General features: G+C 41.7%; 1 protein-coding gene and 1 non-coding gene across 4 annotated transcripts in view; both read left to right on the top strand.

Moving 5' to 3' along the window:
* Positions 1–8,722: 8,722 nt before the first annotated feature.
* LOC123460386 lies at positions 8,723–8,825 on the top strand. The gene has a single exon (XR_006636951.1). It is a non-coding gene; the product is annotated as a U6 spliceosomal RNA (small nuclear RNA).
* A 3,759-nt stretch (positions 8,826–12,584) lies between these two features.
* The window catches only part of Sgo2 (shugoshin 2), a 36,423-nt gene continuing 24,727 nt past the window's right edge, over positions 12,585–24,280 (top strand). For 2 of the 3 annotated variants that reach the window (XM_004653729.2, XM_045148089.1), the window contains exons 1-4: positions 12,864–12,982; positions 17,698–17,826; positions 22,515–22,690; positions 23,899–23,976. In XM_004653729.2, coding sequence (XP_004653786.2) covers positions 17,700–17,826; positions 22,515–22,690; positions 23,899–23,976 — 381 coding nt within the window. In that variant the 5' untranslated portion in view covers positions 12,864–12,982; positions 17,698–17,699. Of the gene's footprint in view, positions 12,683–12,863; positions 12,983–17,697; positions 17,827–22,514; positions 22,691–23,898; positions 23,977–24,280 lie in introns of those variants that run through there. The other variant, XM_045148090.1, reaches the window with a different exon arrangement.

Genomic DNA, 24,280 nt, shown 5'->3' with positions numbered 1-24,280 from the left:
ACATTCTGCCCCTGGCCCCTAATTGTGGTGGTTTGAATAGAATAGATGGCCCCCAATATATTAAGTTGTTTATTTGGTTGTAGATTGAATTCTGGCTGGAGGCAATGTCACTGGGTGGATCTTTAGGTGTGGTGGTGGGTTTCAGATTTCAATCTAAAAATATGCAAAGTGTACCTAGCTGGAGTTGCTGAAGTGTGCTATGCTGTGTGGCTTTTTGGCTTTTGGCTTGTACTTCTCTCTCTCTGCTTGGTCCTGTGAAGGCAGGCCAGCTTCTTCTGCCATTTGTGGAACTTCCCCTGGATCTGTAGGCTTCAATAAATAACCCTTCCTCCATAACTGTGCCTGGTCTGGAAGTTCATCTCAGCAAACTTGAAGCTGTCTGCTACAAACAGTGATGGGTTTCAGAGCACAGTGCTCCCTACAACTGAGGGCTGCATTGTCATGATTCCCACATGCGGAGAAACAAAGAAGAAAGGCAAGATTACCTCTAAAATGTTGGCTTGAAGAGACACTGCCAATTTACTTTTATGGTTCATTATGGGGGAACCATGAAAAACTGGGAACCTAGATTTTGGAGTAAGACTCAGATGTTTAACAGATATCCAAGCATAAATAAATAGCCTCTGAATATCTTAAGCAATGAAAGTGTACATTTGGAAGGCATAAGCCTTAATGCCATGGAGTAGTGTGAAATCATCTATAAAAAGGATAGATCATTTGAGACAGGATGAACCACCGACTCCACTGGGTTATGAAGGAAGAGTCAGAGGAGAAGGGAAAAAAGAATATGGTGCCAGGCATGGTGGTGCACGCCTTTAATCCCAGCCCTCAGGAGGCAGAGGTAAGAGAATCACTGTGAGTTTGAGGCCAGCCTGAGACTACTCAGTGAATTCCAGGTCAGCCTGGGCTACACTGAGACCCTACCTCGGGAAAAAAAAAAAAGAGAGAGAGAGAGAGAGAATATGGAGAGAAAAGACCCAAGAGAGCAAAGTGTCACTACTGTCAAATGGCACTAAGTCAAAGGTCCATTAGATTTGGTAAAGTTGGAGTTTTGGATGACTTTGACAATTGAAGTTTCAATGTTGTTAATCAGCTTTCCATTGTTGTGACAAAATGCATGAGATAAACAACTTATAATGAGGAAAGATTATTTTGACTCCCAGTTTCAGAGGTTTCAGTCTAAGGTCACTTGTCCCCATTGCTTTGGACCTCTGGAGAGAGAACATCATGGTGGAGAGTGCATGGGGGAGCAAAGTTGCTCACCTAATGGTGCCCAAGAAGCAAAGAGAGAGAAGGTGGAAGGGAAGAGGCCAGGACCCAATATCCCCTTTGAGTGCATGGCCCCAATATCTTAACTTCCACTTATTAAACATTCCACTCACTACCTGCCAATACTGCCAGAGGCTCAAGACCAAGCCTTTTAACACATAGCTTTGGGGAACATTTAAGAAACCAACCCTTTATTGTACAGCCCTTAATGGCACCCAATGGCTCTATGGTACCAACCTTTGGCCCTGGCTACCTCCGGGAAAAATTTTTTAAAAAGGATACACTCTGGAAGGTTATTATGCAAAGTATGGTATATTCACCATTATCAAGGTTAAATGTATATTCCTGATAACTCTGCTAATATTGTATCTATTTTACAAGCCATACATTAACAGATTCAGGCCATGTCAAACACTACTGTGCCATTTGATGAACAGCTCTGGAAGAAAATCTCAGCCATATCATGCTCAGATGGTCCTGAAACAATCCAACTCCATTTATCTGGGTTCCCTTGAATGCTTCCCAAGGCCTAAAAGTCTACAAGAAGGATAACCCTAAGGGCGATCAGTTTGCTGTGTGCTCGCATCTCATTACCTCTTTTATTCTTTCGCCCTAAAGTTTTCTTCCAAGACTATCTTCCTGCACTCCTCCAATATACTTTCAGAGTCCTTTAGAATACTTCCCGTCTTTGGGAAACACTATTATTGCCACAACTCTGTGCCCTATTCTGCAGTAAAAAGTTCATGATCTGATGTCACTGTCCCTTTTCCTTTAACAGCAGTTAGGGTGTCTTTTCATGAGAGGGGGTATAGTTAGGGTGACTGGACCCCTGAAGGTAAAAAAGATAGGAAAGTTTGCACTTGCTAGAAATCAAAGATGATCTGATTTCTTATCTCTTGCCTAGTTCCCTAGACCTGTCTTTCTACAAACAACCAGGACCCTTTTTGGAGGCAGGTCTTCCATAGGAATCATTGCAGTTGGTCATGTTCACCCCCTGGAACTTGGTAACAGGGCTAGCCTCTTTATGAGACAGCCTCTATCCATAACCAACCATCTGTCCCTTCTGGTTCACCTGAGCCAGAAAACAGCTCACCACTATAAGGTTATAAATACTTTTGCAAGCAGAGGGCAGGCTCTCTGACCACTTGGGAACTTCCAACTGTGGGTTTTTAACTCAGATGGGCTGGACTGGCTAGGTCCAGGCCCAGGCCCAGCTAGAAGGGACCCCTAGCCCTTACTCTTCACACCACGCCCAGCAACTGGATTTTAATCTACATATAATACCAATGCATGAATAGAGAAGTAGACCAGGAAAAAAATAAAAAAGAAAGAAAGAAAGTTAAAGCTGGGTGTGGTGGTACATGCCTTTAATTCCAGCACTTGGGCGATGGAGGTAGGAGCATTGCAGTTAGTTTAAGTCCACTCAATAGATCCTAACTGATACATAAATTTAGAGTAGTTTTTTTTTTTTTTTTTCCAAGATAGGGTCTCACTCTAGCCCAGGCTGACCTGGAATTCACTATGGAGTCTCAGGGTGGCCTTGAACTCACAACAATCCTCCTATCTCTGCCTCCCGAGTGCTGGGATTAAAGGCATACACCACCACGCCTCGTTTAAAGTAATTTTAAAGTGGCTTAAAGCCACTGGGGGAAAAGATGGATAGATTGATAAATATTTGTAGAACAAGTTGTTGTATGAACTTTTTCCTGAGAAGACACAAATATCTATTGACCTCACATAGGACGCCAAGAATAGATCAAAGTAGAATCGCCTCAAAAATCCACCATCGTGAACCAATAAGCTTATTGGAATTACTCACAGGAACTTGCATAACCCAAATAAAGTTGCATGTATCGCCAAAAATCCAACTCCAGCCGGGTGACAGCACCTAACCGATGAATTCCTGGAGCTCACTACATGACTTACAGGCAACTCCAACTGTCAGCTTGTCTCTGCTCTAGCAACCGTTTACTGTTTGTACACACTGGGGAGAGGCCTTGTTAATCTTGTAAATTTCAGGAACATCCTGGGGTTTGTGAGTTGTTTACTTCCTGAGTCTTCCCTCCAGAAGGGAATGTTTCAATTGGAAGGAAGTTGCTACACAACACAACTATTTTGCCATTTTGAAAATGGTAAATTAGATTAATTGTCTCATAGTATGATCAAGACAACTTTCAACCAGACCAGGAGACTTATCTTGGCTTGTCGGTGGGTTTAACTCAGGAAGTAGGGTGCCCAGATTCTTCTCAACAGTCACCAATGCACTACTGAGTCAGGCGCTCTGGGTTCTTCCTCTTGTAGAAATCAAGGAATGAGTCTCATGGACAATGAAGGAAGGATTTGAAAAGAGAAACTGTTAGAGAGAGAAAACAAGTTTACAGAAAAGCTTACACTAAGTTTATGGAGACTTGAAAAATGCTGTGTAGCAGAGAGGGGGCCTGAGCAGGTGGCTGCCTGCCGACTACTGTCTAAGAGTTCATAAGAATTTCTGGCTGGGGAAATGAGTTCATCTATTAAAATGACTAGACTGAAATGCAGAAAAGTATAGTTTGGGCCCAACTGTCAATCCCCTTGAGGGGATCTATGTATTTCTCTCTTTGTCTCAGTAACTGGGCAGAAGAGAGTTCAGTGCACACCATCAGCTTTCGAAGGGAGAAGCAAAATAGAATCAAGGACACTAAACAAGCCTGGGGAGACCATGGGGACCAGCCAACATCTGCCAAGAAGTGTCTTGAGCTGTTTTTGCCAGAGCCCCATCCTTCCTCTTACCCGGTCAGCTTGACTATCACATGCAAGCTGGTCTTCTTTCTCCGAGTTTTTGACTTTACTTCTTTAACCCTAACATTCCTTTTAACCATTCAATTCCCAAAGCACAGACAAGAGATAGAACTGCTGCTGAGGAGTAGGGAATGGTAGCCAAAGGCAAAGCAAGACTGTTGACCCTCAAGTGACTGCAACTCAAGGCAGGTGGTAATTGCTCTTGCACAGAGACCCTGCCCAAGGTTTCCCGCTGAGAAGATCCACGGGTGCAGCAGCCAGGCCCTGGCCACTGCCATTCCAGTGGCAGCAGCCTACAGCACCAGCGCTCCCAGTTGATCGACCAGTCCTTTGCCAATAGGGCAGGCTGGGGTGGCACACATATGAAGCCAGCATCTGCCCTCCAGGGCTGCAATGAAAGGGCATCAGAGCATTGGAGAAGTGGAAAAAGAGGCATCCAGGTGCTGACTTATGTGAGGAAGGAGGCTTCTTCTACACCTCTCCCCCCCCCCCCCAGTGCACTTGGGAGGGGATCAAGGAAGCTGGCCTACATCAAGCAGACGAGCAGACATCAGACAGAACATAGGGATGGAAACATAGACTCCACAAGCAAAGGAAGAAGCTGCACCACCAGAGAGAGACCAATAAAAAGATGAGGAACTGGATTCACCATTTGCATAAGGGGAGTGAAAAGGCAAGTGGACGGCTCTATAAAACCCGAATCAATGGATTTGCAGCTTGAGGACCCCTACCATTCCAGTGAAAGCCTTTGTTCATAATGAACCAGCTGCCTTTGTTTCCTCTGCTTTTTCAAACTTTTTTAAAAAATATTTTATTTCTTTATCTATATAAGAGAGGGAGGGGAGAAAGAGAGAATGGGCATGACAGAGCCTCTAGCCACTGCAAACAAACTCCAGACACGTGCGCCCCCTTGTGCATCTGGCTAACGGGTCCTGGGGAATCAAGTCTTGAACCACGGCCCTTAGGCTTCACAGGCAAGCGCTTAACCGCTAAGCCATCACTCCAGCCTTCAGGTATTTTTGATTAAGACTAAACTTCCTATCTTCAGCAGGCAGAGTTCCCTCTGGAGTAGGTGTGTCACTGGGGAAAGATCATGAGTCCATCCCTACCAGCTCTGTCCTGAGTGAGCTTGTACTTGCTAAAGTGCTGGTGGTTCTCTGTCTGCTATGGATGTCCGATGAAGTGAGCTGGCTTCCTTCCCAACCAGCGCATCCAAGACACTGCTGGCCATGTAAGATCAGCACCAGCCACTCTGGGCTCTTCCAGTAGCATGACTATGGCTAGGACCTTGCCTTCTGCTAAGGATTCTTTTCTGTCCTCTTCATAAATGCCCTACACCGCACAATATCCTTTTCTGCTCCTATCAGCCGGGGTTATTTTTCTTGGTGCAATTCAACCTGTCAGGATGGTACAAATCAGAAGATCAGATGGTTTAATGAAATGAAAGTACACTATTTCTTCTTTGTCTTATTGATTTGCAGTGTCTTTTGCCTGGATCCTGCTCAGGAATCATTTTTCTTAGATGATTTTTTATTTTACCACTGCCAGTCTGTTAAAAGAGGATTAAAAAAAATGTAGCTTTCACACTTTCTCTCGGCCTTCCCTCCTGTACCTCTGCTTTTTTTTTTTTTTTCTTTTTGTGTGTGTGTTGTGCCTCAGGATGATCAAAATTTAATGGCCTGAAATTCAGCCTTAACTATAGAAAATCAGGCAACTAATGACTGTAAGGATAAAGGAAAACAGAGGGAAGGGAGAAAAGCCAGTGTTTAATTCAGGAAGAAAAAAAAAAACACAATAAAACTGTGAACTCCTTTTAATTTAATTAGCAGCAATCATGCCTCAGATAAACTTCATTCATTGGCTATAATACTGCCAGTGTGAAAGGCCCACAGTTTATTTTATAGATAAGAAATTTATAGGAAGGAACAAACAGCTAACAGCTGAGTTAAAACTAATCATGTCTCCAGACACTTAAATCAATTCTCCTGTTCCTATATATTATACCATGAGGTATACCAAGAGATGAAATCAGGTTACATTTAGTCCAACTATTCATATTTGCTAGATTAGGGTTGTGTCTGATAAGAATTTACACTTTCAGCCAGACGTGGTGGTGCATGCCCTTAATCCCAGCACTCAGGAGCCAGGGGTAGGACAATTGCTGTGAGTTGTAGGCCACCCTGAGACTACAGAGTGAATTCCAGGACCCTATCTCCAAACACACACACACACACACACACACACACACACACACACACACAAAAGAATTTGCATTTTCAAAATCCTTTTACAAGTTACAAAGCCCTTTTAGTCTCTTAATTGGTCTGACATAAAATAGCATACTTAAAAAAAAAAAATCTATTAGGCTGGGTGTGGTGGCACACATCTTTAATCCCAGCATTTGGGAGGCAGAGATAGGATGATTACCAAGAATTCAAGACTTTACCTCGAAAAAACAAGCAACAACAAAAAGGTATTTGTATTCCTGTCCTGTTATTTTTATTTATGTGGATGTTTGTAAGTGTAGATTTGCGTGTGTGAGGGGGTGCACACTTCATGTGTAGAGATCAAAGAACAACCTTGAGATGTTTTTCTTCTCCTTCTGGACTCTTTGTTTTGTCCTGGTGTGTGCCCCAGTCTAGCTGGCCTCTGAGCTCACAGGTTCTTCGGCATCCAGCTCCAATTGCTGCAAGTGCGCTGGGATAACAGATACATGGACTCTGTGTCCAGCTTTCCTTAGGTGCTGGGGAATTGAACTGGGGCCCTCACGCTTATGAGCAGGCACCTTTAACTGTTGAGCCATCTCCTCAGCACCTCTTCTACTTTTTTTTTTTAATTAAGAGAGAGAGAGAAAAAATTGGCATGCCGGGTCCTTCAGTCAGTGCAGTGGAACTCCAGACACGCCACCTTGTGCGTATGCACAACCTTGCACTTAGGTCACCTTGTACATCTGGCTTTTGTGGTTTCTGGGGAGTTGGACATGGGTCCTTAGGTTTTGCAGGCAAGTGCCTGAACAGCTAAGCCATCTCTCCAGCCCTTGTTCTAGTTGTTAACATCCGTACTGCCTGTGACTTCCATATCTCTTTCTTAGGTATTTTAGGTTTGAGTTGTAGCTAAGTCCATTGGGCAGTGTATGCATTACTTTTCTCAATGCTATGAAAAATACCTGACAAGAAAAAGGTAAGAAAGGAAGGGTTTATTTTGGCTCATGGCTTAAGGAGGGATAGGACCTCATGGTGGGGAAGCCATGGTGACAAGAGTATGAGATAGTTGTCACATTGCTTCTGGTGTGAGGAAGCAGGAGAAATAAATACTGGTGTTCAGTTAGCTTCCTTCTTTTTCTCTTTTTAATCAGTCTGGGATCCTAGTGTGGGGTGCCAGTTATATTCAAGATGTGTCTTTCCTCCTCAGACTTCCTTGAAAACATCCTCCAAACCCATTCTGATTGGTGTCTCTCCTAGATGATCAACATTCAGTCAAGTGGGCAATCTTATTAACCATCATAGGAAGAAAGTGATATTAATGTAGCCGAGCAAAAGTATCCATTGACCAGAACCATTATAAAAACATTTTGGGTGTTGTTATCAGCTCCTATTGAATTAAATAAGAAACAGAGGCCCAGAAGTATACAATAACTTGAATGAAATTAAATGACCATTAAATGGTAGAACCCTGACAAATTTAAGGAATAAACACATACTGACCATTTAATGCATTAGACTAGTTAACTCTTGTGTAACTAGAAATTTATGTATATTACATTATAAACAACTTACTTTTTTTGTTTGTTTGTTTAATTTTTATTTATTTATTTGAGAGCAACAGGCAGGGGTGGGGGGCAGAGAGAGAGAGAGAGAATAATGAGCGCGCCAGGGCTTCCAGCCGCTGCAAATGAATTCCAGATGTGCACGCGCCCTTGTGCATCTGGCTAACGTGTGTCCTGGGGAATCCAGCCTCAAACCGGGGTCCTTAGGCTTCACAGGCAAGCACTTAACTGCTAAACCATCTCTCCAGCCCTTTTTTTTTATTTTTTTGAGACAGGGTCTCACTCTAGCCCAGGCTGACCTGGAATTCACTATGTAGTCTCATGGTGGCCTTGAACTCTCCGCAATCCTCCTACCTCTGCCTCCTGAGTGCTGGGATTAAAGGTGTGCGCCACCACGCCCAGCTCAATTTACTATTTTTATTTATTTTGGTTTTGATTTTTGGGGTCATGGTCTCACTTTATAGCCCAAGCTGACCTGAAATTTTAAAATTTTTTTGTTGTTGTTTTTTATGTTTATTTATTTATTTGAAAGTGACAGACAGAGAAAGAGGGGGAGAGGGAGGGGGGGGAGAGAGAGAGAGAGAGAGGGGGGGGGAGGGAGGGAGGGAAGGAGGGAGGGAGGGAGGGAGGGAGAGAATGGGCACGCCAGGGCCTCCAGCCACTGCAAACGAACTCCAGACGCATGCGTCCCCTTGTGCATCTGGCTAACGTGGGTCCTGGGTAGTCGAGCCTTGAACCGGGGTCCTTAGGCAAAAGCTTAATCACTAAGCCATCTCTCCAGCCCATGAGCTGAAACTTTGAAACTTTCTATCCTCTCATTTTAGCCTCTCAGTGCTGAGATTAGAGCTAAAACAAGATTATTGAAGCTTTTATTATAGTGTAATTTTAGCAGTTAGCCAATCAAGCAACAAACATTTTTTGCTTATATACTAAAATTGGAACAATACAGAGAAGCTTAGCATGGCCCCTGCGCGAGGATGACACACAAATTCGTGAAGCACTCTTTTTTTTTTTAGAGCTAGGGTCTCACTCTAGTTCATGCTGACCTGAAGGTTCACTGTGTTGTCTGGGTGGCCTTGAACTGATAGTGATCCTCCTACCTCTGTCTCCTGAGTGCTGGGTATTAAAGGCACCACCATACCCAGCTTGTTCCATATTTTTTTAAAAATAAAACATATGTAACTTGATTGGTTGGGAGACTGGTCTTGAAACATTACAATAAAAAATTTTAACTCTAGGCCAGGCGTGGTGGTACACGCCTTTAATCCCACCTCTTGGGAGGCAGAGGTAAGTGGATCACCATGAGTTCAAGGGCATCCTGAAACTACATAGTGAATTCCAAGTCAGCCTGGGCTAGAGTAAGACTCTATCTCGAAAAACAAAACAAAACAAAACCTTTAAACTCTAAAACACCTTTTGCAAATTATATAATTTAATTCTTCTTTAGGACTGAACTATTATGAATAGTGCTGCATTAACTATGGATGTGCAAGTATTTCTGAGGAATGTTGCCTTAGAATCTTTAGGGATATACCTAGAAGTGGTATCATTAGGTCATTTGGAAGTTATAGTTTTATTTTTTTTGTGGGTCCACCCATTTATTTACTTAGTGGCTGAACTAATTTGTATCCCCACAAGTAGTCAATAAGGGTTTCCTTTTTCCCACATCACAGCCAGCATTTGTTTATTTTCTTTTTTTGTTGTTGTTGTTTTTGTTTTTGTTTTTCGAGGTAGGGTCTCACTCTGGTCCAGGCTGACCTGGAATTTACTCTGTAGTCTCAGGGTGGCCTTGAACTCACGGCAGTCCTCCTACCTTTGCCTCCCAAGTGCTGGGATTAAAGGCGTGTGCCACCATGCCTGGAATGTTTCTTTTCTTAATGATAGCCTTTTTGGAGTGAGATGGAGTCTTAGTTTTAATTCACATTTTCTTCATGGCTAAAGATGTTGGGCTGGAGAGATGGCTTAGCAGTTAAGTGCTTGCCTGTGAAGCCTAAGGACCCCAGTTCGAGGCTTGATTCCCCAGGACCCATGTTAGCTAGATGCACAAGGGGGCACATGCGTCAGGAGTTCGTTTGCAATGGCTGGAGGCCCTGGCAGGCCTATTCTCTCTCTCTCTCTCTCTCTCTCTCTCTCTCTGCTTCTTTCTCTCTCTGCCTATTGCTCTCAAATAAATAAATAAAAATAAAAAATTGTAGGAAAAAAAGATGTTGAACATTTTTTTTGCGTTTATGGACTGTCTATTTCATTAGCCATTAATTGATTTAAAAAAAATTTGGTTTTTATCGAGATAGGGTCTCACTCTAGTCTAGGCTGACCTGGAATTCACTATGTAGTCTCAGGGTTGCCTCGAACTCACAGTGATCCTCCTACCTCTGCCTCTCTAGTGCTGGGATTAAAGGTGTTCACCACATGCCTGGCTCTGCTTGGTGTTTTGATATTGTTTTCTGAGGTCTCTATATATTCTACATATTAATTCCCTGTCAAACATAAAGCTAGTATATTTTTTCCCATTTTGTAGGTTGTTTTCACTTGTTTACTTTGCTTGCAGAAGCTATTTAATTTCATGCAATTCTGCTTGTTAATTCTTGGTATCATTTCCTGAGCTATTGAGGTCCTTTGTAGAAAGTCTGTGTATTTCTTGTAGTGTTTTCCCTATGTCTTCCTGACATAGACAAAGTGGAGATCATAGTAAGTGAAATAAGTCAGACACAGAAAGGTGAATATCATGTTTTTCTCTCATTTGTGGGTCCTAAAGTTCTTCAGAACTATACACATATATGCATACACACATATATGAGACATGAAAACAGAAGGAAGACTAGGGGAAGAAAGGAGATTAGTAGGAGGGAGAAAACGGAGGTGGGAGAAAGAATAGGAGGAAGGGAGGATATGGGATATGGTTAGAATACCCGATCTTGCACTACAGGCTAAATTAAAGAAAAGAGAAAGCTATTTACATAAACATTAGGAAGTCCCTTCCTTCCTAGGCTTCCTTTTTTGCCTGCCATTTCAAATTGTCCAAACTATTTTCACTTTTTTCTGCATTTTGTTTGCATTTATTTTTCAAATTTATTATTATTATTATTATTATTATCATTATTATTTATATTTTTGGTTTTTTGAGGTAGGGTCTCACTCTAGCCCAGACTGACCTGGAATTCACTATGGAGTTTCAGGGTAGCCTCAAACTCACAGCGATCCTCCTACCTCTGCCTCCCCAATGCTGTTATTAAAGGAGCCTGGCTTGCAAATTTATTTTTATACAGACATATAATTTTAAATATTCTTGTATATTTATTTATTTTATTTGCAAGTAGAGAGAGAGAGAGAGAAAAGAGACAGAGAGAATGGGCATGCCAGGGTCCCCAGCCACTGCAAAGGAACTCCAGAAGCATAAGCCACTTTGTGTATTTGCTTTATGTGGATATTGTGGAATCAAACTCAAACCATTAGGCTTTGCAGGCAAGTGCCTTAACCACTAAGCCATCTCTTCTCCAGCCCTACAGACATATAATTTATTTTACACACACTGAAATTTATGTATAGTTATAGACTTCTCTTTCAATTAAACAAATCATCTAATCTAAAGAAGGGGGTGGGAAGGCAGAACAGAGACACCCTGGTAATACAACAGCTTGGTGGCTATCCTCAAAGAAAAGAAGGTGCTAGGGCTCAAGTATTTTTGTTTGTTTGTTTGTTTTTTTAATTTCTTTTCAGCAAGGGCTCATGTGTTAGAGGTTTGATCCTCATGTTGTCATGTTATCAAGTGATGGGACCTTTAAGATGTGGGGTCTAGAAGAGGTATTTATATCATTGGGAGCATGCCTTGAGAAGGGATTAACTTTATTTTTTTTTGGTTTTTCAAGGTAGGGAGCACCATGCTCTCCTCTCTCGCTAAAATAAATAAGTAAATGAAAAAATAAAATAAAAAGATACTTCTTGCACTATTTAGATTCTTTAAGATACGGTGTAAAGTTATAATCCTCAAACAAAAGATCGATGTGAACTTAACTGTGTTACCATATAACCAATTAAATGTAGATTTAATACGTTATTTTCATTTCTAACCTAACAGCAAGCAATTGGAAAAGCATTTATAAATTTCTCTAAATTTTTTGTATAATGAGACATTTGTGAAAGGAAACTAAAAAACTGGACTTGGCAAATAAAGGGAATGATACATTAAACATGTACACTGTAGATGTGATCACGGAAAATGTTATTATTATTATTATTTTTTTTTTTTTTTTGGCTTTTCGAGATAGGGTTTTGCTCTACCACAGGCTGACCTGGAATTCACTATGTAGTCTCAGGGTGGCCTCGAACTCACGGCGATCCACCCACCTCTGCCTCCTGAGTGCTGGGACTAAAGGCGGGCGCCACCACGCCCGGCAGGAAAATGCCATCCTTGCATATTCTGCTAAAATGAAACTTCACTGTGCTCGGCTCAAGAGAATACTAAAGAAGCTGTTAAGACTGGGAAAGGCAAGGATGCTGGCAGCTCGTCTACAGTCCACATTAGGACTTCCCATAGAGTGGGAGTGGCTGCCACGCCTCGTAGACGTCTAGTAAACAATTCTGTGGGAGGTGCCTTTCTTTTCTCACTGGAGCTGAGGAAGCAGGAGACTTCCCAGGCGCCACACTGCAGGGCGGGAGTCTCGCCGGCTAGCTCTCGTTGGGAGCCGCCTGCAGGCCACGCCCCCTTCTCCTCCCACTTCCGGGTACCCGTGCTCCTCTGCGCTGCTTCCTCGGAATCTGATTGGCTGCTGTGGCAACTGGTAACTGCCGCGGAGTTTAAACCCGAGTCGTGGCGGAGGCTGGGCGCGGAGCTCCCGGAGGCGGGTGGCGGAGCGCCAGGCCAAAGGAGCGGTGAGTCTGAGACCTGCGACGCGGGCGTGGCCGCCCGGGCCTGGCGGAATCGGTGACTTGCTGGAGCTGGGCCTCCCGGCGCTGTGCTCCTCGGTCTCTGGCCACCTCCGTCCTCCGGGACCCGGGCTCGGAGGGGGTCTGGTCGCGGGGCCGGTGGGTGGCTCCGGTCCTTCACTCTTGTTCCCGGCTTTGGAGCGCCCAGGCCGGCGACGGGTCGAGTTCCTCAAGGAATGTGACTTCTGTCCTCGTGACTGCTCTGTTTCGAGTCGGCGGGGATTTCAAGCGAGTTGTGCGAGCTCGGTAAATAGCCTGAATGACGGACTGCTCCGGCTGCTGGCCCCGGGGGCTTGACCGAACTCGCGTTCGGAACCGAGGCGGGCGGAAGGCGAAGGGGTGATGGGAAACTCGGTGGAATTTAGAGCTTGAGTTGGGTGTTGTTGATGTACACGAACAGGATTTTAGTAGAGAATGGAGATGATTTTTCTAGATGCAGGGTCTAATTTAGGGTTACAGAATATGTGGGAGCCAGTATTTTGAATTTAGGGATAAGTGAGATGAGAGTTGGACCAACGTTGCAGAGGAATTATAAATGGATGATGTTAGCGCTGACTATGCACCTGATCCATCTAAGAACTATATGCATTTGTCCAGTTAGTGTCTGTGAGGTGATGCTCTGATTGTCAGTAACCATAGATTTGAAAACTGAGCCTGAGAGATGTTAAAGCTATTTAGATATGAAATGTTTGGTCTGGGGCTCCAACACAATCCTAACCACTGTCATGATTTGGTGTCTATATAGTAATTCACTCTGGAACTGTGTTTGTTCCAAGAGTCCGACTCTTGCTTCTGAAATGACATTTGGTGAAGTCATTGATGTGGGAGGTGATAGGGTAGCTAAGGAAGATGCTTTGATCATATGGATGGGTGACAGCACATTCATTAAGTTAGAGGACAATGTAAGAATCAGCTTATTGGAGAGGAAAATTCAGCTGTGGTCTACTAATTAGTAAAATAGAATTTGATTTTTTAAAATAATATATATTATAACAGGTTATACTCATACTCTCGCCCTGGCACTCATTACCCTGGGGGCCCTCCTTAATGGGGTTATTGTATTCACTGTGGGGTTATGCCAGCCTCAATTGGTCCCTATGGGGTGGGAGGGTGGGGGCTGTGCCTCAGGCTGTTTCTACTGCCTCTGTGGCTCTTACAGTCTTTCCATCCCCTCTTCTGCAATGTTTCCTAAGCCATGGCAGCCCTTTTGGCAGTCTGATCTACTGTTGAGTTCTCTGTAGCCTCTGGATTTCTGCTTTGATAGGTTTTGATTGATCACCATGTCTGTCACTATCATCCTGGAACTGGTTGTCAGGCTAGCCGCTTCCACTGCAGTTTCTCCTGGGCCCTGGCAGATGTGGTAGAAGTGGCAAGTCTTTAAAGGGCATTCAGCTATCTTCTTGTCTTCTAGATGGATCTTGGTTCCCCTTCGTTTTCGCTGCCCTCTGTAAAATAAAAGAGATTCTCCAACCAAGAGTGAGAGAACAGCTTGGGGAATTTGAATTTTTTGAGTGGAAGTTTTGAAAGATAGCTTTGGGTTTAAAATTTTTTATTTATTTATTTGAGAGCGATAGATACCAGCCACTGCAAAGGAACTCCAGATGCGTGTGCACCCTTGTGCATCTGGCTGACATGGGTCGTGGGAAATTGAATCTAAGCCATCTCTCTAGCCCAGCTTTGGGTTTTATTTAAGTTTTTTTTTTTTTTTCAGGTATGTCAGATGTAACAATTTTGCGGGCTTTGTGTTCATTAAGAAAGTAATATTTGAGCCAAGACCTGGAGGGAATGAACAAACCCTGTGGTTAGTTGAAGGGAAAGGAAATGTGAAGGTTCTTAACTGGGAGCACATTACAAGTGTATGGTAGGAACTTAGTGAAGAGGTCTAAAGGTGCACTGGTAGGAAAGAGGGGAAGGGGAAAAGTGTCAAATTGGGTTATCAATTTCTAGGCCATCTAAAACATCAAGTAACATGGAAAGGCACTAGGGCTTTTTGTAAAAAAACATAGAAAAAAATATATATATGTATATATATATTTTTTTAAACTTTTTGAGGTCTGGTCTTGCTCTAGCACAGACCTGTAAATCACTATGTAGTTTCAGGCTGGCCCCAAACTCATAGGAATCCTCCTACCTCAGCCTCCCAAGTGCTGGGATTAAAGGCGTACACTACCACGCCCAACCTATTTTTTTTTTTTTTTTTTCTGGAGCAGGGTCTCACTTTCTAGCCCAGGCTGACCTGGAATTCGCTGTGTAGTCTCAGGGTGGCCTTAAACTCAGAGCAATCTACCTACCTCTGCCCCCCTAGTGGTGGGATTAAAGATGTGTGCCACCACACCCAGTTGATTTACTTAACTTTAAAGGACTCATTGTGGTTGTTGAGATGAGAATAGTGAGGGAGAAGGTAGTAGCAGCCAACACCATTTCAGTAGCTATAGCAATAATGTAGATTTGAGACAATCATTGGATCAGAGTGGAAGCAGTAGACTTAGTAGTAAGTGGCCTGTGTTGATGTGTTGTGATAGCACGCTTGATAAAGTGGATATGTTTGTGAAAGAAAAACCGAAAAGCTTTTGACCTGGAGGTAACTGGAAGGATGGAGTTACCATTGAGATGAGGAGAACGTGGTGGGGAGTTTAGGGCGTGTTAAATTTGAGATGCATATTATATATTTAGGGATTGGGACAGAGCTCAGTGGTAGAGCCTAGTGTAATTCCCTGGATTTCATTCTTCATAATAACCAAAGGGAAAAAAATATAGAAATCTATATTAGAGAGCCGGGCATGGTGGCACACCTTTAATCCCAGCACTTGGGAGGCAGAGATAGGATTGCCGTGAGTTCGAGGCCATCTTAAGACTCCATAGTCAATTGCAGGTCAGCATGGGCTAGAGTGAGACCCTACTTCGAAAAAATTTTTTAAAAAGGAAAGAAATCTATATTAGATATTTAAACTAAACATGAAGACTAAGCAGGTGAATTAATTTGGAGTTCAAGGGACAAATCTATAGATTAAGATTACAAAATTGAGAATCACCAGTATTTAAATTTAAAAGCTAGGATACTAAACTCCAGGGAAGAAATGGAAATAAGAAAGAGCTGAAGCCCAAGAATTTAGGTCTGGGTCACTCCAGTAGGGTTTGAGAGATTGGAAAGTGACCGGTAGGAGGAAATAACAAAAGAATGCACTGTTTTAGAAGGCAAGTGAAGACACTATTTCCAAAGGAAGGTATTGGATAAGCGTTTTAAGTGCTACTCATAATCAGGTTAATGAGAACTGGGCTTTGATATCTGTGAAAAAAGCTGATAAAAATTCATGACCTCAGGGAATTCAAATTCTAGATGGGGAAGACAGTAAATTAAGTTCTGTAGTATGCTAGTAATTTAAGTATCTGTCCAACTGCTGGAGAATCTGCATCTGCAAGGGACAGCTGGTTCACAGGGACAAAGGGAACTTTCAGAGAAGAAAGTGAAGGTTTTGTTGATAATTGATTGAGTCCGCAGAACTTCACGAGACAGGCAGGGGTACAGTTTAGAGACTGTATTCATTTTCAGTAGCCAAATTGATACAAGCAAGATGATTTAAAGCAATAGAAATTTATTTTCTTACAGTCCTGAAGGTCAAAAAACTAAGCTGAATCCAGAGGATTCTCAAGGATCCTTCTAGAGGCCACACAGGAGAATCTATTACTTGTTTCTGGCTTGTGGCAGTACCACCCTAATCTCTGATCTCCTGAGGGAACACTTGTGATGTTAATAGGACCTTTTGGATAATCCAGAATATTTTCCCCATTTACAAGATCCCCAATCACATCTGCAGACTCTTTCCACACAGATTTAGAATTATGAGGACCTGATATTTTGGGAAGTGTTATTTTCTAGCCTATTGCAGGATCAGTTGAAGGATGTACAGAGCTGGAGGGAGTTAAAGGATGACAGGAGGTGGGGGTTGGGAGTCTAGGGATTCTTGTGATGGACCAGAAGAGAATGGTGAGGCAGTCCTATAGACTCAAGGCAAGTAGGGATGGAGCCAACTGAGTTTTGGAGTGAGGATGTGCAGGGTGATGGGGTTTCTCTAGATATGTGCAGATGGAGGCAGGGAGACTTGGGAAGAAGTTTGGGAGGTTGGTCTTGTTCAGGTACCTGGTTCAACATCAGCTGCATCTAGTGAAATGCTCTCATCTGTTTTCTTTGTCCAGACAGAGCTAGCCACTTCTGTGTACTGTGTGTTAGAGCCATCGTTCTTGTCCTGTTTCATTCTTATTTTTTGTTTATTTATTTCTACTATTAGAGTTTACAATCTTAAACCATAAATGTAATAGATAAAACATTTTAAAACTTTGTCTATTCCCCTAGTTCTTCCCTTTCCCTTAAGTTTATCATTTTCCATACTTCCATCAAACCCTTTCATTTATCTAAGGTAATACTTCTTACATGGTATCAAAACAATGTCTGTATCCAAACTGGATTATTTTTCCCATAGGGTCAGGAACATTATCTTGTAATCTGCCCCCAGTACCTATCTTATATAAATAGAGATTTATTTTTATTCTTTTTTTTTATGAGAGAGAGAGAATTGGCATGCCAGGGTCTTTAGCAACTTCAGTTGAACTCCAGACACATGTGCTACCTTGGGCACATGCATTACTTTATGCATCTGGCTTATATGGGTTCTGGGGAGTCAAACCTGCGTGCTTAGGCTTCACAGGCAAGTGCCTTAACTCCTAAACCATCTCTACATCCCTATTATATATAGATTTGAATGGGGAAAATTATTTACCAGTTTTTAATTCATTTTAAATTACTTTTGATTACATTTAATCTTTCAGGTTTTATACAAAGTGTTATGTAGAAAATATATTGTAAGTCATGATTTTTACTTTCCAGAATATATTAATCAATTGCCAGTTTATTTTTATTGATCAATACTGTAATTTACCTTCTCTTTCTTTTCCTTTTACTTTAGTAATGGAGTACTCAGTGATGGACGATGACTCTGTCATCTCAGGAATTAAGAGACGAGTAAAGGACAAAAGAATTTCAAAGACAAAGTTGAATGTCTCTCTTGCTTCAAAAATCAAAACAAAAATAATAAGTAAGTATCATTCATTTTAAAGTCTACTCATACTTCTGCCTCTTTTACCTAAGGAATTGATTTGTTGCTTGCTTTTTTTTTTTTTTTTTTTTTTTTTGGTTTTCCAAGGTAGAGTCTCACTCTAGCTCAGGACCTGGAATTCACTATGTAGTCTTAGGGTGGTCTCGATCTCATGATGATCCTCCTACCTCTGCCTCCCAAGTGCTGGGATTAAAGGCGTGTGCCACTACACCTGGCTGTTGCTTATTTTTTAAATTATTATATTTATTGAGGTAAGTATGGAGCCAAGGAAAGGCACCCATGTGGCTAGAGATTCCGTGTGGAGGGCCTGGAAAAAAAATGCAGAAAGGAAAGAAAAAAGAAAGGTCAAAGAGCTTCTGCCATATGGGGAGCTAGAGAGGATAAAGAACCCATGTGGAGAGTCAGGGCTGGGGGATCCTCCGGCTGAGCCAGCCCAGGCTCAGCTGAGGGAAAACCTCACCCACAGCTGGATGCTTCCAAGTGGTTAGGGCTGGGGTTAACTTAATTTTTAAATGTAAAATATTATTTATTTGTTTGTGAGAAAGAGTTTGGGTCTGCCACGGTATCTTGGTGGGTGCTGCAAACTCCAGATGCAGGTGCTACTTTGTCATCTGGCTTTACACGGGTGCTGGGAAATCAAACCCAGGCCATCAGGCTTTACAAGCATGTGCCTTTGATTATGGAGTCATCTTCCAGCCCTGTTTGCTACTTATTTTATTAAGTATAGAAAACACTAAAATGGCTGTTTTGTTAGCTGATACTTTGGTTTTATTTGATCCTTGTTGGGGCTTTCAACTGCTGTTCGTTTGTTGTGGGTTCCTGGGTTCTTGCTCCTGGGGCCAGCTGCGGTCCACCTCCCCCCCCCCCCCCACTGCTGGCCCCCAAGGCACCCAGGCAACTGGAGGTGGGTGAGCATGTGAGGAGAGAAACACTCCCTGGAGAAAGTTGAATAGCTCTCTCTGTTTATTGTTAGTGAAATGGGTTTATAAGCATCTGAGGGTAGAGGGGTGGACCCTAAGGGGATTGGATTTACCAAGTTCATTTCTGATGCCTAATTAGCATATGGAGACATTCATTTTAGCACTAGGCAATGGGGGGAGTCAGGCAATCTAGGGTCTCAGGAGGGTGGGCTGTGTGAAGGCTGTAAGGAGTTTCCTAGGCAACTGGCCAAAGGTCACAGGGCTATGGGCAGAACCTAAGTTCAGGTGTGCCTTGCTTGGAGAGGGAGTGGCCTCCTGTAGCCTGGGGGCTCATAGCCATGCCTGAAAGCTCAGGTTCCTCTCCTGAAGGCTCCAGCCTGTGCCTGGCAGTACCAGACAGTTTTGATGATTTACCCTTAGTGGTTATAACTGAGTTTTAAACAATGAGGCTGGGATGGCCTAAAAAACAAAAAAACACCAATATGACTTTTCTGAAAAAGGAGGGCATGCTGTGGTATGGGTAACTTACAGGTGGCTGGCAGAGAAAGGGTGCTGTAATACATGATTTTATATAGCCAAAGCCCACCAAGAAAACACTGAACACCTTGGGTGTCATGAATTGTGAGGAAAAGGAATCACAAAGGCAGCCAAAGAACAACAACAAAAAGGATGTGGGAACTTCTAGGATATGTGCCTTATGAAATAAGCAGGTCTTTAGGGCCATCTTGTGACTTAGTCCCCCACCCACAGTGGTTATTTCCCACTCTCTTTGGCAAGAACATTGTATACTCACTGTTTGCTTATACTGGGTCTGATGGATATAGAAAAATGATATTCCTCTTTAGTTTCTGGAAATTAACTAGCTGTCATCTGTTTCTGCTGGATATGCTAAGGAGAGCTATGTGAGACTACTATTTTGGACCCTGGTTTTGTATGTGTACCTGTGTACATGTGTGTATGTGGGGGGAGGGGTGCCTGTGAGCAAGTGAAAGGTTAGCCTCATTTGTCCCTCCTCAGGATCACATTTTGTGAAACAGGTCTCTCATTGGCCTGGAGCTTGACAGTTAGGCTAGACTAGTTTAGCCAACAAGTCACAAGGATCCTCCTATCTCTGCCTCCATAGCACTGAGCTTATAAGCACATACTACATAGCCTGCTGCTATGTAACAAAAGTCTATCTCAAAAAAGAATTATTTTACATATACTGTACATTTATCTGTATAATAGATTGTTGACATATCCACGCTATGAAAATATAATTGTACTTTAAATGTTTTAATACATTTAAGATAAATTTAGCCAAATAATTCACATTGAAATCCCCTAGCTACTAACAGAGTAGCATTTCCATAGTGACTGAAGTAATATTTATATTCTACTTATTGCAGTTACTTCTCATTGCTGGGACAAAGCACCTTACCCAAAGTAGCTGGAGGGAGGAAAGGATTTTTTTTCTCAAGGGGAAGGAAGCTTCATGATGGCAGGGGAAAGATGGTAGAGCAGAGAATGGACATCACTTCTTGTTTCAGCAGGTGGCAAATAGCACGGGATAAGAAGGCCAGTTCTAGCAAGGGGAAGTTGGCTATAACACCACTAAGCCTTCCCCCAACAACACACCTCTTCCAGCATGGCTCCATCTCCAAAACTGCCACCAGCTGGGAACCAAGCATTCAAAACACATGAGTTTATGGGGGATACCTAATTCAAACTGCCACATTCCACCACTGGACCCTATAAACTAGTGACCATCCATGATATACAATGTAATGCATTCATTCCAATTTCTAAGTTGCCATAGTTTCTTTTTTCCAATCCCCCTTCTGTTCAAATATCTCTGTGATTTAAAATCTCTTAACTGAGCTGTAAAACCAAAAAAAAAAAAAAAAAAGAAAGAAAGAAAGAAAAAAGGCACAGGATAAACACTCACATTGCAAGGGAAGATTGAACAAACAGGGAAACAAAAAATCCTGGAGCTTCAAGTCTGATTAACTAGTGACAAAAGGCTCTGGGGTTTCAGTTTCACTGCTCACAACCCAGGGAACAATCCATCCCAAGCTGGCAGCTCTCTTTGGCAGCCATCCCATAGTTCTTGCATCTCCTGGAGTCTCCATTGTAACCCATGGTTCATTTTTATGGTTCCACCAGACATTCACACAGGCATTACAACAAGCCTGTCCTATATTACTCAGTGGACATTTCCAAAGACCTTCTTTTTCTTGCATTTATTATATTCCCATAGTACCTTGTGGACTACCAAATTTGTTAATCCAGGGGGTGATAAAGTCAACTTTAAAGAACAAGACACTCCTTCAGCATTCTGGCCTCTTACTTTCAAAAAAGTTAGCATTCTTCCTGCTATTGTCCCAATATTCAATAGTCAGCCAATCTCAGTGGTGGTGATTTTGCAGCTGAACGGAGTGTTGGCTCCAGTCTGATAATGTTCATTTCTTTCTGTGCCATATCCATCTGCTTACAGGAGATTTCTACATAATACAACCCTACTCAAGTTCTCTGAAAGAATGCAGGTACCCTCTCACACAAACTGCCTCTAGCCCAGTCGAGACAAAGCTCTTTCTTCTCATAAGCCAAGCCTACATGGTTCACAATTCTTTCTTCATTTAGGTCACTCAAACTCTGACCAGAACCCATCAAAATGTTACAGAACTATAAGGTGTCATTTAGGCCAAGGTTTCAAATCCTTCCATATTTCTTCTGCAAATCAGTTCCAAAAGGACAATACAGTCAGGTTTCTAGTAGCAACAATCTCACTCTCAGTACTAATTTTATGTTGCAGTTACTTACCATTGCTGGCACAAATCACTTGACCTAAAGCAGTTGACAGGAGGAAAGATCTATCTTTGACTTACAGTCTTGAGGAGAAGCTCCATGATAGTAGGGGAAAGATGGTAGAGCAGAGGCTGTGTATAATTTTGTGGCCACAGCAGGATAACCCAGTTCTAACAAGGGTGGGGGGGCTGACTGTAACACTGCTAAGTCTGTTCACAATAACACCACTTTCATCATGGCTCCACCTCCCAAATTGCTATCAGCTGAAAACCAGGTATTCCAAACATGTGAGTTTATGGGGGACACCTAATTTAAACTACCACACTACTTTTACAGAGAAGAGGTTAAGCTTAGATTGAAGTAGATTACTAGAAATAAAAGATCAGATCTTTTGGTAAGAGGTAGATGATCTGCCCAACATTACAATATGAATGCCCTCCTTTCTCTTAAGGTCTAAGAAATAGACTTGGAGAATATAAATTATTTTACTCAGTTTTGAGCCATACAAGCAAGCTGGCTTTAAAATTTCCAGATTGGCTACCCTAACTCCCATGGGCCATCACCTGTTCCACCTGCAGGACCAACTTTTCTGCCTTGTAGTCAAAGGCAGGAAGAAGAAGGTGGGGTAATGACCGTCATGAGTTCATTTCTGTGACTGTTCTGTGTGGAATGCTGGCTTTCTATCACCAGTCTCTTACTCCCTCTGCACACCTCACAACTCCTCTTCTGGTGAGCTGATATTTTAGTTTCAAACTCTGGGCACATTTTTTTTTTTCCAAAACTACATTTGTATTGACATTTTCTTTTTTTCTAACCATCAGTAACTATGTACAAAGTAAAATACATTTTTTTCTGTAATAATTTTTCCTTTTTTTTGTAATAAATTTTCTAAAGAGTATAAAACATTATTAAAGCAAACGTAAAGTTTAATATTAATTCTTTCAAACAATCTTTTTACAGACAATTCTTCTATTCTCAAAATCTCTCTAAAGCACAACAACAGAGCATTAGCTCAGGCTCTCAGCAGAGAGAAAGAGAATTCTCGAAGAATTACAACTGAGAAGATGCTATTGCAAAAAGAAGTAGAGAAACTGAATTTTGAGAATACCTTTCTTCGCCTGAAGCTAAATAACTTGGTATGGAAGCCACATTGTTTTTGAATTCTAATTTAAAACTAGTCTTCTAACTTTATTACTATAAAGCTCTAAAACTTTTTCGAATCTCCAGTTGCTATAAAGAATTATTGAAAGTCAATATGTTATGTAAATCTGTTTTAAAGGACAAACCTCTTGGTTAGTAAAATAGACATCTTAAGTCTTACCCTAAATGTGTGTTTTTGTGCTCTGCAAGTCACTGTAATCCCACAGTCAGCACTCAATTGCTTTGTGTGTTGTTAGTACATTTTAAAACTAAGCATAATTCCTCCAGTGAATTGCAGGGAAAGAAGTTTCCAGAACATCTCTATTCTTATTTTAATCTTAGCATTTCACTGGCTACTAGCTTTACAGAACAGTGCTTGTTGTACTTGTTTTTTCTTCCAACTTCAGATCTAGCTACAGACGGTGTGGCCCATGTTTAGCTAAATGACTGGATTTAGATCAAAGTGAGCAAGAATTAATTTAAAATGGAAAAATGCCTTGAGGTACTTGATGGTTAAGTTAATATTACTGACCAAAATGTTTACTTACCATGTAATATATTGCTATGAGAAAGTGGAAAATGTAGGAAAATTTGGCTAATCTCCGACAAGGATTCAAAATATATCTATGTGTATGGGTAGCTATTTGAACTATTCATTATAATACTTCTTAAAAATATTATTTTTATTTTTATTTATTTACTTGAGAGAGATACAGAAATAGGCAGAGAGAGAGAAAGAGAGAGGGAGAGAGAAAATGGGTGCACCAGGGCCTCCAGCCACTGCAAACTCCAGATGTATGTGCCCCCTGGTGCATTTGGCTTATGTGGGTCCTGAGTAATTGAACCTGGGTCCTTTGGCTTTGCAGGCAAATGCCTTAACCACTAAGCCATCTCCCCAACCTCATTATAATACCTTTGAGCTCAGTGAGATCTTAGTATAAAATAATTGTTAAGTATGATAGCTTGTGTCTGAAATCTCAGCAGCTGGGAAGCTAAGGCAGGAGGATTGCCATAAATTCAAGGCTAGATTGAGTATATAGTTAGTTCCAGACTATCCTGGGCTACTGTCACTGTCTTGCAAACAAACAAATCAATAAAAAATAAAGAAAATAGTTGAGTCTTCTTGCAGTAATGGTATTTGTAAGTATTATAACAAAGTACAAATCTTAACTGATTAAAAGATGTCTTCATTTTACATACACAGAATAAGAAGCTTATAGAAATTGAGTCACTTGTGAACAATAACTTGATAACCGCAATTGAAATGAGCAGCCTTGCTGAGGTAAGTGAATTCCTGTGAGTACTGTCATTTTTTAGTATTACTGAGATTCATTGAGATTAAATAGCATCAAGGTTAGAGATTCCTATTTCAAACATTGTACAAAGAAATGACAATAACCACTTATAATATTCACTTTAACTGACTAATAGCACATTATCATCTTGTATAATTTGTTGTTGAAATTATTATATAAAATCAGATTTTGACTTAATAGGATTAAGCAGATCATTTGAACATTATGGCCCCTAAACAGACTTGGAAACAAAAAGACGTAGAAAGGTAGCATTTTAAGTTAGAAAAGAAT

This window comes from Jaculus jaculus, chromosome 4, assembly GCF_020740685.1.
Source record: "Jaculus jaculus isolate mJacJac1 chromosome 4, mJacJac1.mat.Y.cur, whole genome shotgun sequence".
NCBI lineage: Eukaryota > Metazoa > Chordata > Mammalia > Rodentia > Dipodidae > Jaculus > Jaculus jaculus.
This window is presented reverse-complemented; position numbering and strand designations above follow the sequence as displayed.